General features: G+C 40.2%; 2 protein-coding genes across 2 annotated transcripts; both read right to left on the bottom strand.

Moving 5' to 3' along the window:
• Positions 1–110: 110 nt before the first annotated feature.
• On the bottom strand, positions 111–3,431 carry LOC147896756 (pentatricopeptide repeat-containing protein At5g27110-like). Its single transcript, XM_087382059.1, has 2 exons — positions 3,157–3,431; positions 111–2,938 (listed from the first exon to the last, which is right to left on the bottom strand). Exon 2 carries the CDS (start codon positions 2,778–2,780, stop codon positions 330–332), a length of 2,451 nt encoding a protein of 816 aa, XP_087238185.1. The 5' UTR covers positions 2,781–2,938; positions 3,157–3,431; the 3' UTR covers positions 111–329.
• Positions 3,432–3,438: 7 nt separating this feature from the next.
• LOC147896755 (uncharacterized) lies at positions 3,439–5,273 on the bottom strand. The gene is made up of 3 exons (XM_087382060.1): positions 5,101–5,273; positions 4,811–5,014; positions 3,439–4,693 (listed from the first exon to the last, which is right to left on the bottom strand). The coding sequence occupies exons 1-3, from the start codon at positions 5,164–5,166 to the stop codon at positions 4,658–4,660; spliced, it is 306 nt and encodes a 101-aa protein (XP_087238186.1). The 5' UTR covers positions 5,167–5,273; the 3' UTR covers positions 3,439–4,657.
• Between the last annotated feature and the right edge of the window lie 10,911 nt (positions 5,274–16,184).

Here is a 16,184-nt window from a genome sequence, read left to right as displayed (position 1 = left end):
CAAAGGCCCTCACTCACTACCCTAACCATGGCACATCCATGTACAAATCAAATATCTAAAATACATGCAAAGAGTTGCGTATGTGGGTCAACCTATTAATGGGGCTCCATGAGCATATCCCTGTTCATTGAATTCTGAACGAGTGTGGTTCTTGTCCACCTGAATATTCTTGCTCAAACAACCAGCAAATACTGGAGGATTTCATTATAATGAATCCTTCTATGGAAAATAAACTGTGGCCCCATGTGGAGGGGACAAGTCATAAATTCACACTGCCAATGACATGCAGCCTTCCTGCTTCTTTAGCTCCCTCTCTCCTATCCTATATGTTACATTTCCTCATCCTCACACCTATCAGTTGAAGCATAAATATTTGAAAGCATTATGTATGGAGTAGAGTTTTCTGAATCCATGTCAAACAAGCACCTTGCAACACGTTCCCCTCGTTCAGTGTCCATCTGACATTTGCAGGCACCCAGCAAAGTCACCAATGACACTGCTGTAGGGTGAGATGGCATTTTCAAAATAAAGATCTCTGCCTCATCTAGCCGTCCAGCTCTCCCTAGCATGTCAATCATGCAGTTGTAATGATCCATGGTGGGAACTACTCCATGATCTCTGTTCATGCATAAGAAGTATTGAAAACCCTCATCAACAAGTCCAGCATGGCTGCATGCAAACAGAATGCTTGTAAAGGTGGACTTATCCGGCATTATTCCCTCTCTTAGCATTTTCTCAAAGGAATGTAGAGCAACCTGAACCTGCCCATTCTGAGCATATACTGCAATTATAGCATTCCACGATACCACTGTGTGGTGAGACATTTCATCAAAGATCCTCTGCACATCCTCGAGGCTGCCACACTTTCCGTACATATTTAACAGTGCAGTGCCAAAGATAAACCCGGACTGATATTCACTTCCCATGGAACGGGCATGCAGCCTTACACCATCAGCAAAGGCTACCTTGCTAGCACATGCATCCAGAATGCTGATAAAGGTAACTTTGTTTGGTATCACACTTTCGTGCTGCATTTGGTTGCAGAGCTGAAAAGCAGCATCAGCCTGATCATGCAGTGTATACACTGTAATCATGGCATTCCATGAAATCTCATTCCGATCAGGAGTTTTGTTGAATGTCAACAAAGCTTCCTCCAGGCTCCCACACTTGCCATACATGTTGACAAGGGCATTTCTCACAACAATATATGACTCAACTCGACTACTTATAACACGGTTGTGTACCCGCTTGCCTTCAGCTAGATTGGCCAGGCTGGCACATGCATCAAGAAGACTAACAAAGGTAACCTTGTTAGGCATAAACCCTTCCAGTTGCATTTGGTCAAAAAGTTGTAAAGCCTCACTACCCTGTTTATTCTGGGCATATGCTGCAACTATGGCAGTCCAAGAGACCAAATCCTGCTCTGTTATCTTATTGAAAATCCTACGTGCAACCTCCAACTGGGAACACTTTGCATACATGTTAACAAGAGCAGTCCCCACAACAGTGTCTGATTCCAATCCCCTAATCAGTATGCAGGCATGCACGCATTCACCTTCAGCAAGTGCTGCCTGTCCGGCACATGCATCAAGGACGCTGATTAAAGTGACCTTGTTTGGTCTTGGTCCTCTGTGCATCATTTGATTAAACAACTGTAAGGCTTCCTTACCCTGCCCATTGTGAGCATAGCTGGCTATCATGGCATTCCAAGAGACCACATCCCTCTGGGGCATTTTGTCAAACATAGTTCTTGAATTGTTTAAGCTTCCGCATTTACCATACAAGTTGACAAGTGTGTTTCCAATGACAACATCGCACTCCCATGCAGAGTCCTTGATTTGGGCATGCACAGACTCGCCTTTATCTAGAGCTGCCAGGATTGTGCATGCATGGAGAACACTTAAGAACGTGACTTTGTTTGGGGACACATCTCGCATTTTGTCAAACAGCTGGAGGGCATCCTCTCCCTGCCCGTTATGTATGTATGCTCCAATCATGGCATTCCATGACACCACAGTCCGGGCTGCCAGATTATCAAACACTTTCCAAGCATCAGCTAAGCTACCACATTTTCCATAAAAAGTGATAAGGGTTGTCCCCACAATAGCATCTGATTCAAAACCCCTGCACACAATCAAATTGTTTATCTGTTTGCCTCTCTCAAGGGCTTCCAGGCAAGTACATGTTGCGACAATGCTGACAAACGTGACCTTATCTGGCTCGACCATTTCTGGTCCCATTTGGGCAAACAGTTCAACAGCATTTTTGAACTGGCCATTCCGTGCATAAGCTCTAATCATAGAATTCCATGTGGACACATTCCGTTCATGCATCTTGGTAAATAAAGAATAAGCGTCTTGTAGAGCTCCACATTCTCCGTACATTTGCAGAAGCAGATTGTCCAAACTCAAATTTTTTGTGAGCCCACTTTTGACAAGATGGTCATGGATGCGTTTGCCTTGTGACAAATTTTTTGCATGTCCACAGCATCTCAAAAGGGCTGCATAACAAGCAGATTCCACAACAATGCCTGGTTGATTTAGTTGAACCAAGGTCTCTTTACATGATCTTTCCCTTCGCTTTCGTTTGAGATTTTCAGACATGGCAAACTTGCTCTCATTTTTACAAGCACCGGGCTTGTGAAGTACGACATTCGAATGCTGCCTTTGGCACGCCATCCACCCAAAAGGCAGACATTGGAGCACCCTGCTTTTCTGCAAAAAAATGGGTAATCTACTTTGCCTCCCTTGAGATACAGCGCATGAACCCAAGAGCGCCATAGCTGGAGGTACAGCCTAGCAACTCTAAACATCGTGCTGATTAACCTTGCACGTCCAGAAGATGAACACTTGAGGCTTAAGGGCTCTTCGTCGTGCTAGAACCCGAGTTTTACTTTTGCTCCTTCTGTTATTAAACAAAAGCTTTTCTGAATAGGTACCTGGAAGAGGAAGTCTATGTTAAGCAAACAAAAGTCTTTGAAGACAAAGGTGGAACAGCTAGTGTACAAGCTGAAGAACTCCCTAAATGGCTGGAAGTTGGCATAAACAACTTGCCTACCAAGTTCTACAAAAGGGTTTCAGAAAGAGTTTCTGTAAAAAAACAAAAGACAAAAAGGTTACCGACATGCTGACTGTGCTAACTCATGATGACACTTACCTCTGCTGCATCTAAACTGTCTTTAGTTGGGTACATGCAGACCTGGGCAACCACTCCCAGGCCCATCCAAGCCACCCAGTGGCCTATATAAGGCCTCACAGAGCCCATTCCATTTCAACCACTTTGCAGCTCTTGAGCAACCTTACATAGGCTGACTCCAGACCAGTCCCAAATGACTGCCCACAAGGCAGTCCTGCTGTCCTGTTGGCAGAAACCCTTATCATGTTATAGTTTCGCAGATCCAATTTTTTACTAAGGAAGACATGCAATTTTGGAGCTTGTTGTGCATTATGTTGGATGACATACTCATCACCAGGAACAATGATGCATTAGTGGCAGCAGTAGAGACCGATTTATCAAGATCTTAATGCATTATTGTTTGGGCATTGACGTATGGCAGCCTCAGACAGAATCATTCTCGCATAGCCCTCTTATGGAAGACAGTAACAAGCTGACACGTCACAGCTTATGAGTAGCGGATGCCAACCTAGACATCCAGCTTGTGGGCAGCCCTATCTATTTTAAAACCGCTAGGCCTGACATTCCAAACGGGGTTGATTAACTTATGCAACAGCCAAGGGAGGTACACCCGTGAGCAGCCAGGAAACATTGTGGAATCTAGGGTGCCATGCATGTGGGTATGTTTTACATCAGACATTATTGATGCAAATTCAGCAGGTTCAGAGGATGAAAGGAGATCAGACCACATCAGACATCTTCTCACTGGGCAGGTGAAGTAACATGGAGCACAAAAACAAACGGACTGTTGCATCATCATCTACTGAACTAGAGTACAAGGCAGCGAACATGGCCGTGTATGAGAATGCCAAAAAGGGAAAGTACATCTGTGTTTTGTGTGTGACAACTGACACTCTAGCAAAAAGCATATTTCCCATGCCAGGAGAAAGCACATTGAAGTGCAGCACCGCTTTATCAGGGCGCAGGGACATGCTTAGGCCATAGGATATAATATTTGAGAAAAATAATCAAATCTCATGATGAGAAAAAACGGTTTAGATTGCATTACTGGCTGACATGCGGATTATTTAAAGAACGCATTCTAAAACTACCATTTAATTTCACTCTCATACACCAGTAGTATAGATAATTTATTGAACCCTCGTTCAGCAATCAAGGGAAGAATGGAAAAGCTCAACCCTATTACTATATTTTCATAGACTGAGCCATAACAACCAACTAGGAAACTTTTGTACAAGTCTCAAGCACGTTTGAAAGTCCGGCTGAGTAAAAAACTCAAATGTATATTACCCGAAGCAAAATCGAATATACAGACAAGAAACTTGTGTCCCGTTTAATAGAACCTGTTCTGAGTCTTGTCGAGCGTTGTGTATATATGAGGAATAGCATGCTGCACTGACGCCCACGAGACGAAAGCTCAAAGAGGATCGGGACAACAAAGTTAAAGCCTTACGAGAGAGATACCTGGAGTTGATAATTATAAGAATGAGCACCTCCATTAAATAGTTATTCATGGGTTGGATCATGCGCTGCTCCTGCTCCTGATTCCTTCCAAAGCCTACACAGCAGAGGTTATTGTACTTGAACATCAAGGCAGCACAATAAAGATTTGCCAGGCGTATGTGCGGCATGACCAAAAAGACCACAATCTGAATGCGAATGATTGGCATCAAACCTGGACAACCGCCTCCAAATCCGATATTAGGCCATCCAGCTCCGATTTACTATATTCAGAGACAACAATGCGGGGCGTCTCCATGGCAGAATTTGGGGAAGTGATGCTGCTTTTCTCTACCAGGACAGGGTCCGAGGAGAGGGAAAGCTGGAGGCGGGCAAGGGGCTGGTTCACGGCTGCGATGGAATCACTGGAGAGCGCATACTGGAGGGAGGAAAAAAGGAAAGTGAGAAGGAAAAGCTGAAAAAGTAAGGCAAGGAAAGAAGAAAGGAAGAAGAAGAAGAAAGGACCTTGAGCTTCCAATCGAAGTCGAGTAATTGGTGGGCATGCAGATTTTCTTCATGTGGAGCATCCATTAATGTAAGAATGGGAGATGAAACAAGGTACTCTTGAGCACTTGCCTTGTTTGTTCTGCAAAATGCAAATGATCTCTAACATGAATTAAGATGAATGGATGATTACTTTTTGTTGCTTTGGAAGCTTGTTTATAAGCCCCCCAAGTCCATAAAACTCGAGTATTAATTAATTAGTTTACTTTTCGAGGGCTCAGTTGGGCTTCCGAAAGGACTAATTGGGCTTACATTTGATCGATCTTCCAGAATCTTCGTTCTGAAAAAATCGTTCCAAGAACGTTCCGAGCACCTATATCCAAGAGGGAAACATGCACTTCTAGAATTTGAGCTGCCTCTTCAGAGAGCCGGCGTTCGTGCGCCCATATTGCACCCCATCAGAGAGAGAGAAGGTTGTCAAGGCCGAGGGCACGCGCAGAGTGATGGAAGGGTCGAACGGATTAAGCTCATCCTTGACCTTTGGGGTCCCCAAGCTCCGATGCTGAAAGCCATACATTTGCAGAGCAGCTCCATCTGCTTCAAGCATCGCTCCACTGAGAAATCGGCGTAGCTTGCATTTGATCGATGTTACGGGGGGGAGGGGGAGCTGAGGAGAGGAGAGAGAGTAGGAGGAGAGAGGTAGGGGCGAGGAAGAGGAGAGGGAGGACTGGAACATGAGAGGGGGGGCTAAGGAGTGGGAGGAGAGAGGCAGGGGCAAGAAAGTGGAGAGGGAGGGCGAGAAGAGGAGAGGGGGGCCTGAGGAGAGGAGAGGGAGAGGGAGAGGAGAGGGAGCCAAATGAGAGACTAGAGGGAGAGGAGGAGATAGATAAGGTTAATGTGGGATTGAAGAACCCACAATCATAGTGAGTATTGCCAAAAGCTTACTCGTTCAAACTAATTAATTCAAAAGTGCCTAGGAGCGATTGGGCAGATTGTGCAAAACCATTGGAAAGTTTGAGAGTGCTATAATGCAACCCCTTGCAAATGCAAAGTGATGTGCAAACTGTGTGTGTGTCTCTGCGTGCGTGCGTGCGTGCGTGTGTGTGTGTGTGTGTGTATTCAAATTTGATACTCCCACCAAAATTGAACCATATAGTTAATTCCATCATTAGGATTATGTGAATCACATGTTAATAGGCATTCCTAAGGATGCGAGAAAATAAAACTTAGAAGGATGAGATAGAAGTCACTCATTCACATCCATAGATTCGACTAAAATGGTACTCAACCAAGCAACATTTTTAAGTAAAAGTTCAGATGTGGGATAAAATACTAGTCCATCACAACCAAATTTTAAATATGAAGTTTAATTGATGAATCCTTTTGGAAGTCTGAGATTCGAGGTCAGGGTCAACTTACCTGTCACCATCCAAGAGAAACTAAGTGTGAGTACATCATAGCCTCACATGGGTAGACAAGTAATGCCTGCTAACCCCGGCTTGCTTTGCTTTAACCAAACAACCAGACCACCCTCCAGATTCAAAAGTAGGTACCATGTAAGAAGTAATAGGTGTCATGGATAAATTAGGAGAAAAAACTTCAAGATCATAAAATCATTCTAGAAAACCCATGATAATAAAATCATTTGGATACATCATCGAAATAAAGGTAGATGTAAGTAGATGAAAGGAAAGACTATACATAATTAAATAAACCATTACATAAGTAAAAATTAATAAAATATATGAAAAGGCATAAGGCTGATATATAGGTTAACAAAGGATATATATATATATATATATATAGAGAGAGAGAGAGAGAGAGAGTCTTTTAGCAAGACCAAGGGATATGTTTAAAGCCTAGCTATAAAATATAGGATTAAAAATTTTTTACAAGACAAGGGGATATATTTAAAGCTTAACTATAAAACACAAAATTATAAAATTTTAAGCATTGAAATTCTTACTAAAGCTAACTGAAAAGGGACTATAAATAAACATGTCATAAAGTAGAATGAGTATATATATATATATATATATATATATAAAGCATGTATGAGAGTTTAATTATTTAAATATAAAATTTTAGAATATATTTATATATATATATAAGCTATAAATATTGTGGAAATTTAACATATACATATATTAACATTCTCATTTGAATCAATCAAACAATCAACATATTTCAAATTCCATCTTTCTTCTACGTTCTCTGTTTCTACCCTGGAGAGATTAGGTTCGTAGTTTGATGGCATGAATTGGCCACGATTATAATCATCTCCTTTGTAAAAGAAGATGCGAAGTACTAATGTATTGGTGAGATGTTCGATTGGCATTTCTATCATATGAACCCCATGCTATGATGGTATTCCAATTTTATTGTTTTACACATTCAATTAACATCCCGATGACTTTCTCCTTGATAAATGCAACAAGGATAAATTGATCATGCTTATTAATCGAATCCAAGGGTGTGAATAAGTGAGAAAAGTCCTCTTGACTCCATCGATGTGATTCTTCTTCAGACACCGTGTCGAGGACAACAAGGCCTAAAACATCGGATGGCAACTTATTTAAAACATCCATGCATTCAAAATGTGCTCTACTACAGACATTGTCCATGGCATCTTTTTATCGAGTGGTCCTTTAAATCCAATGTGTTGCTTATAGTGTGAGGTGATCATATCTGTCACTAGAACAAGCAATGGTGTAGGTCTCTTTGTCTTGCTCAATACATTTTTAATCCACTCCTCAGACCATCTACTTATTTTGTTATATTCTTCATCTGTAATTGCACAAGTGGATACTAGGACAACATTTCTTATTATCTCCAACAAGTGTATTGAAATGTGTTATAACTGCTCCTTGGAGAACTTGGTCTGCTTTCATCTTCCTTGAAGCATCTTCCATATCCATCAGCTGCTCTTTCTTCTTTGACTTTCTTAAGACAACACTATGTTTCATTATCTTGTCTTGTAATTCTCGAATCTTGTCCTTAGATAGTCCCTCCAAATAGCAAAACAATGTTCCACAAATAGGAGCTGTATGTGGTGCTATCTTCATTAACCATATAAGTTCATTGCAATACATCTCCTTGCTAGTAAGTTTTTATTTTGCTTCTTTTTCCCCTGCACCATCGTTCCTGTCTCCACATTTTGGAAGACCTCCATCATCACCTTTCTGGAAACAAAATTCATCTCACATGGGCAACATGACATTTTGTGTGGGCCACATTTTTTGCAGTCACCCAAAAGACACCCACGATGGGGGTAGCAGGCTTCAAGAGGTTTGGGGAACAACACAAAATTCCAAATACTAGTGACACCCATGTTAGCATGTTGAACAGCTTTGTAGCCACACTCTCCTTCACTATTTCCACATACCTTGCAGTCACAGTTACAACATGCTCCATGAATCCTAAAACTCTGGGTCCTTAGCTGGTTGACTGCATCCTTCAAAAAACACATTTGCACATGATAAATGCAGCAGCATGTGTACCTGTCCTTCATCTTTCGAACGAAATAGGACTTCAAGCACTCAAATGAGTATTGTTGAATCTTGATCTCTAGAAATGTTTCCTTGAATCGTTGAAAGAACTCAACCTATGCTGGTGCACAAAACAAAGGGAGCACAATTGGATAGAAATCATGGATAAAAATCACTCTATGAATAGAAATCATAGCACATATGTAAAGCACTCCTGGACATACTGAGAACTTGTAAAGCAGTCACAAAGCACATACAAAGAACTTGTCAATTTCATGCAAAGTACATTACAAGTAGAAAAGCGCTCATAAAGCAGTCAAGAAAAGCCCAAGCAGTCATAAAGCACTACCAAAGTAGTAACAAGCACATGCAAAGCACTGCCAAAGCACATGTAAAGGACTTGGGCAAAAAGCTTTTGATATGACGATTGTTTTCAAGGACTTCAAAAGAAAAACCCTAGCAATGAAAAAGCACCACTAAAGCATTGTTATAACACTAAAAAGCACATGTAAAACACTCCTCAAATAGAAAGATGTGAGCAAGAACGATGTTAAAGCACTCATAAAGCAGTTAAGAAAAGGACAAGCACTCATAAAGCACAGCCAAAGTAGTAACAAGCACATGCAAAGTACTGCCAAAGCACATGTAAAGCTCTGATGCAAAGCACATGTAAAGCACTCTTCAAATAGAAAGCAATGGACAAGTTGCCACAAATCATACAAATAAAGCATTCAAGAAAAGGATAAGCAGTCATAAAGCACTGCCAAAGTAGTAACAAGCACATGCAAAGCACTGCCAAAGCACATGTAAAGCTTTTCCAAAGCACATGCAAAGCACATGTAAAGCACTCTTCAAATAGAAAGCAGTGGACAAGTTGCCACAAATCATGCAAAGCACATTACAAGTGAAAAGCAGTGGAAAAGCACTCATAAAGCAGTCAAGAAAAGGACAAGCATTCATAAAGCACTACCAAAGCAGTAATAACAAGCACATGCAAAGCACTGCCAAAGCACATGCAAAGCACTGCCAAAGCACATGCAAAGCTCTGCCAAAGCACACGCAAAGCACCTGTAAAGCACTCTTCAAATAGAAAGCAATGGACAAGTTGCCACAAATCATGCAAAGCACATTACAAGTGGAAAGCAGTGGAAAAGCAATCATAAAGCAGTCAAGAAAAGGACAAGCAGTCATAAAGCACTGCCAAAGTAGTAACAAGCACATGCAAAGCACTGCCAAAGCACATGTAAAGCTCTATCAAAGCACATGCAAACAAAAGCAAAGCAGTGACAAAGCAACACTAAAGCATTGTCATAGCACTGAAAAGCACATGTAAAGCACTTCCTCAAATAGAAAGCAGTGTACAAGTAGTCACAAATCAATGTTAAAGCACTTTCAAAGCAGTCACAAAGTACATACAGAGAACTTGTAATTTTCATGCAAAGCACATTACAAGTAGAAAGCAGTGGAAAGACACTCATAAAGCAGTTAAGAAAAGGATAAGCAATCATAAAGCACTGCCAAAGTAGTAACAAGCACATGCAAAGCACTGCCAAAGCAATCACAAAGCATTGCTAAAGCACTGACGACCAGTCAAAAAATCAAGCTGTAAAAAAATAGTTTTTAAAAAGAAAGCAGTGTGGTAAAGCAAACACTGAGCGTGAAACCAATGCCATAAAAGCTTCTAAAGTGAAAAGATAGTCCTGAAGCACTTGCAAGAGCACTTCTAAAGTGACAGACCCAACTGGGCTCATGTGAAAACACTTCTCACATTGCTAAAGCACATGCAAAGCACACTGTAAAGCACAAGCAGAAACTAGTCACAAACCATTCTCAACACAGCTAATGAGTAACACGGCCACACAAGAGGACCAAGCGGCATTGACAAAGTAGTCCAACAGAAGATCCACTTGAATGTGTGATTGCTTAACTTGGAGTCTACATGGCTCCAGGCAGTTACATAGCAATGAGAATGCAACCTCAAATCAATTGATCATGGCAAAAACCAATATAGAAGCCGTTCATTATGGCAGAAACCAGTCTAGAAGCAGTTCATCATGGCAGAAACCAGTCTAGAAGCAGTTCATCATGGCAAAAACTAGTTTAGAAGCAGTTCATCATGGCAAAAACTAGTTTAGAAGCAGTTCATCATGGCAAAAACTAAGGATTTGCCTTCAGACAAGGAATAATGGGAAGGCAAATCCAGACCTGAGGTTCCTCAAGAAGATGGATAGGGTGCTTCACATAGGTTTTTCTGCTTATCCTCTTTCTACAAACATCTTTCTTATTGGGGGATACCCGTGTTTCTCCTGAGTCCAAAATGCAAACACAATATCTTGAACCTCTTGTGTAATGCTGCTACATCGTTGTTGTTATCTTCAGCAGGAGGATAGCGACAACATTCCATGTTCTTCGATGGGCAAGCGAGATTTTGTAGAGTAGAAGTTTCTCTTGTGGACACCCAAAAGCTTGGAAGCATTTGCAATGCTGAAATCTTGGCATTCTTGCCCATCAGAATTCATTAACATCATCATAGTAGACCTTTTGAAGAAAGCTTCATCATGGCTCTGTGGTTGTTTGACATGGATTATGATTTTGCATATATTGGTTACAATTGTTTTCTGCAACAACTGAACTTCATTGGCACTATGCAAATGCTTGATATTGGGATGAAATAAGATTTGCGTGAAGATATCCTTTTTGGTTTCTGAGTCCATTCCTCTTGTTTGTTCTTTAAAGAAGGAAACAACCTCCTTTGCTATCTTTCATCTCTTGTCCATGTCAGATACAACATTTTCCTGATTTGTCATAGCTCGCTTCGCCCTTATTTTTTGTCGTTGCTTTCTTTTCTTTGCAGCCTTGTACTCTCTGACAACGTCTACCTCTTTTTCTTAATGGGTCAAGTGCATGAATGTCTCTGCATTGACATCCTCAGGTCCCAGAGATAAATAAACTAGACACACTTGCAAAAAGTAGCATAAAGCATCGCCACTTGAACTCATTTGCAATGTCATTTAAGATATAGAAAAGCAAAGATGTTTCCTGCAGGGGGTAGGTCATTGGCCATCTCGGTGGCCCATTCAGGTATGATGCTGATGAGAAAGAGGGAAGTGTTAGGGAGGTCATCTTGTCGGGGCTTCGCCATTTGGGATTCTCAATAGGTGGTCGGCCAAGACATGGGTCTTCCCTTTATGAATAGCGATTATGAAGTCAAACTCCAAGAGGATTAGCATCCACCTGGTGATGCGTCTCGTCATGCATGGCTTGTTGACTGGTCCACAAAGAAGACGAACTTGTTGGCCAACAAGTAATGCCTAAACTTCTTGACTGCATAGACCATAGCCATAGACCATAGCCAGACCCTCCCTCTTGGTTGTTGTGTAGTTCAGAGGCATATACCATTTTTTGATAGGAAATCTAAGTATGGACTTTGATGGTACTGGGGACGTTGTTAAGTCAGCAGGAGTGTTTGCAAATATTTTGTTGGTTTGAAGTGTTGCTATTCTTCTCTCTTATTCGGCCACAGATGTTTTATAAGAGTCAGGACTCCTCAAGAGCTGTGTCAGGCAACACCAGGGGGGGGGATTTTGCAGACTTCAGGCCATCTCGTCCTCTCAGTCCAAACTTGCACATGCTTCAGTGGACAATTCTGGGAGATTTTTGCGAGCATTACTGTCTAGCACATTTTGGAGATACACAGATCAATTTGCAGACTCCACTCCACTCAGGATCTCACCTCTTCTAGCATTTGTTTGAAGTGTTGCTACTCTGAGGCTGTTTCTGAGAGATAGAATGCAAAGAAAGAACTAGGAGCGCCGACAAAGAGAGAGAGATTCCAGGTTGCATATTCAAAGTGGGAGATTTCAGAAAGAGAAGCAAGACTGGCAATTACAGTGTCTTTGTTAGTTATGCATCATGGACGTGGGACATCGTTTTTATTTTTAAATTTACACTCCTAACCAGTCTCACAATCAGTTTGAAAGATGCTTTTACAAGCACTGAAAAAGCAGTGTCCATGGACACTGCTTTTTAGTCCAGCCAAACATGTTACCACCCTAGTATTAGAGCCAGCCATACCTCTTATACCCATAGTTGCATTCAAAGATGACATACAAATCTTGCAGCTCGCCATCTTCATTGCGTCAACAAGAAATCATAAAGCTATGTCCAACATTTTGACGAATAGCCTCAGACATCAGATCGTTGCCACAGCCACAGCCATAATGCTCAAATCCATAGCCTGCAACCCCATCACCCATGAGCTCAGCTGTTGCAGATGTTGAGCAATGAGGTGACATATAAGGAATTGACACGGAGTCCCATACGCAAGAGAGTGGATTGTTACTGCCTCCTAGATCCAAGCTGCATAGATTTAGGGAGAAGTTGTGTGTCGTGCAGCTTGTCTCTCATAAGTACAGATCTATATACTTGTATGAAGCTTAAGGCTAATGCCATACACAAATTTTTTAGGAGTTCAAACACCATAGATTTGATAGGAAGCTTCAATCATCATAGCCAGAACTCCGAAGAACAATTTCGCAAGGGAGCGACATGTACTTGTAAAGAAGAAAATCAAGTCGTGATAGTCAATTCGTCATTGGTGCACAAAGCGATGGAAGAAGTTGCCACAGATGCCACACAATCAAAGGATCCTTAAACCTTTGAAAAAAAAAGTCACCTCATTACTGTTCTTTATACCCCTCTCCAATCCAAAAGTCTTAAAGCCTTTTCTTTCCTCCTTCTTGCTAAAGAGTATCTTCCAAGGTACCTCAAATCATTTTAGCCTCTACAAATTTAAAGACGAGGACCAAACGAGAGTGGGTTTGAATTCAAAAGACAAATCCAAGGCCTCGAACAAATATCATGGAAGTGGGCATTGCATATTTATCTCTATTACAAAGCTTTTTTCTTTATATCTTTTGGAAATAATTTATATTTAAAATGAAATTTTAGAAAGGGAGGAAATGGTTAGGGAGAGCAAGGAAAGGGCTAGAAAAGGAAAAGCTATAGCTGAGAGGAAATACATGAGGAGGTACAAAATGAAACTCAAGAGGATAACGTGGAAATGGAGGACATAGACTACGGTGATTATGGAATTCTGTATACAGAATTCACCAAACTGGAAACTTGAATGCAAAATATAAAAACACAGCTAGGAACTATAAGTGATACATTGAAAACCCTAGCTGAAGCCGAGGCAGTCGATAGAGCGAGCGAGGAAAAGCGAGCGGGCCCAAAAAAGCGAGCGAGCTTTTCCACAATTTCCTTATTGAGGTACTCAACATAGCTTTGTGGAAACCACTATTTGGGAAGATTCTCGAAAATAAAACGTATGTTACTATGTGTAACTATACCAATATTGCGAATTATAGTCTACCTTAACTTCCAATTGGAGCCATACTCACATTATGCAACAATAGTATGTGGGTTTGAAAGAAACCGAATTTCCACTCCAAAGCGGATTCCATTACTGATACAACAATTCTTTTGCATTTGAAATGGGTCTTATTATCAAAGTCCTTCAATAATCGAAACAAATGTGTTACTTGATATGTTGAACTTAGTAACGTAAACATCACTTCACCCATATGCGGGGAAAAAAAACTGTCTGTAGACTTCATAGCATGGGATTGCATCAGCACTTATGACATTCAAAATGGTTCTTCTTATTAAAAGTGTTATCAACCATGAAAGAAAATGTTTAAAAATAGTTCACCCGTATGTTGAAAAACCCGTGTCATTTATGACATTCAAAATTGTTCTTGCAACCATCCTGTAGTTCCTAGAGATTTTGCCCATACTTCCAACCCCTTCCCTTCAACCACTAAGAGGTATCTAATAGTTTTATAGAACACTTGAGATATCATCACCTCCTAATACAAAACCATTATTACTATTTGTAGAACACTTGAGATATCATCACCTCTTAATACAAGACCATTCTTACTATTTGTAAAACACTTGAGATATCATCGCTCCTTCCCTTCAGCCACTAAGAGGTACCTTATACTTTTGTAGAACACTTGAACCATTCTTACTATTTGTAGAACACTTGAGATATCATCACCTTTTAATACAAAACCATTCTTACGGTTTGTATAACACTTGAGATATCATCACCTCTTAATATAAGACCATTCTTAGTATTTGTAGATCACTTTAGATATCATCGCCTCTTAATACAAGACCATTCTTACTATTTGAGAGATTAATGGATTAAAGGTTTGAAGCTCATAGGAGACGAAGGAAGAGAAAGTCAGTTTCAACATGAGGACAATAAAACTAATTGGAATATTTTGACTTATGTATTATACCTTTTTGAAGACTATGAATTTAAGTCAGTTTCAACATCAGGATGATAAAAATAATTAGAATATTTTGACTTATGTATTATATATTTTTGAAGACTATGAATTTTAATGAGGAGAGGCATGCACACTACTTAGTAAATACACTAGTACTACTACTAGCCTACAACTATTAAGCCTAGTAGCACCAGTGTGATTTTGAGCCTTGTATTAGCCTTTTGATAATTTTCTTTCATCGTTAGTGAAATAGAAATTATTCCTTCTATCAGAAGAATCTTGCTAAATTTATTCAAAGTGATGATTTTGTAGTCTACAGCCACTATCCTTTGACTCTCAAAAATATATTAAATGTGAGCACCCATTTATCTTGTTTGATCAACCTGCTGCGATAGGACATTACTAGAACAAAAAAAATATGAATTGATATGGTGATGTTCGGTGTGAAATAACCAAATTAAGGATTTAATAAGAAAGAAAACAATCAGAATCAATAGGCTATTCAATGGCTCAAATCTGCACAGAAATTATAATGTGCCTCCCAACTCTTATGCATTCCAGCTCCTCATGTTTGACAAGAATGCTAACAATAATGAAATCACATTATCTTTAGTTTCAAAGTAAGCAAAGCACCAAAAATAAATGCAAACGTATTGGATGAGGAATAAATAGGTATAGATATAGATAGACCTATATATATGTATTCATAGATATAATGATGATTAAAGTTGGACGGTCGTAATAATATTATGTGTACTATCATTGGGATTAGGACTACTATTGGTAATATTGTATGTAGTAGTAGGAGAACTACCATTAAGGAACACTAAAATAAAATTACTAATGGTGGTGATAAAACTACCACTAGTAGTTTGGTAATTACCCCTAACATCTACAACAAATATTTGATGGGTAGCTAGTATTAGGTCAAAAGGCCCCAATTGTGCTATAATAATGGACCAAAAAAGGGAGTGCTATAGCATCACCTAAGGGTCACTTTTTATCCATGAAAGAAACAAGTCGGTGCAACCTAGGTCATACAGATCTAGGTCATGTGGAGTGGTTCGCGTCTCTTTCCTTGACAAAAAAGTTACACTACCTTTGATAGTAACTACAAAGATTGATGCCATAGTGCCGTAGAGTAGCCCCTAGGTTGCACCATCATCCTTTTTATCCACTAATTTTATGTAGAATTATTCTACTATATGTTCACATGTCCTTAATAGGATCTTGATATAATCCCTTCCATTGTAAGTACTTTTACTTTAAGTTTCACATATCCTTAACAAACCACTAGGCTTCAACACAAATTCAT

This window comes from Dipteris shenzhenensis, chromosome 11, assembly GCF_047967505.1.
Source record: "Dipteris shenzhenensis isolate YYH24624 ecotype China chromosome 11, Dip_SZ_1.0, whole genome shotgun sequence".
NCBI classification, from domain to species: domain Eukaryota; kingdom Viridiplantae; phylum Streptophyta; class Polypodiopsida; order Gleicheniales; family Dipteridaceae; genus Dipteris; species Dipteris shenzhenensis.
Note: the sequence above shows the minus strand (reverse complement) of the source record. Positions and strands in the feature narration are given on the sequence as shown.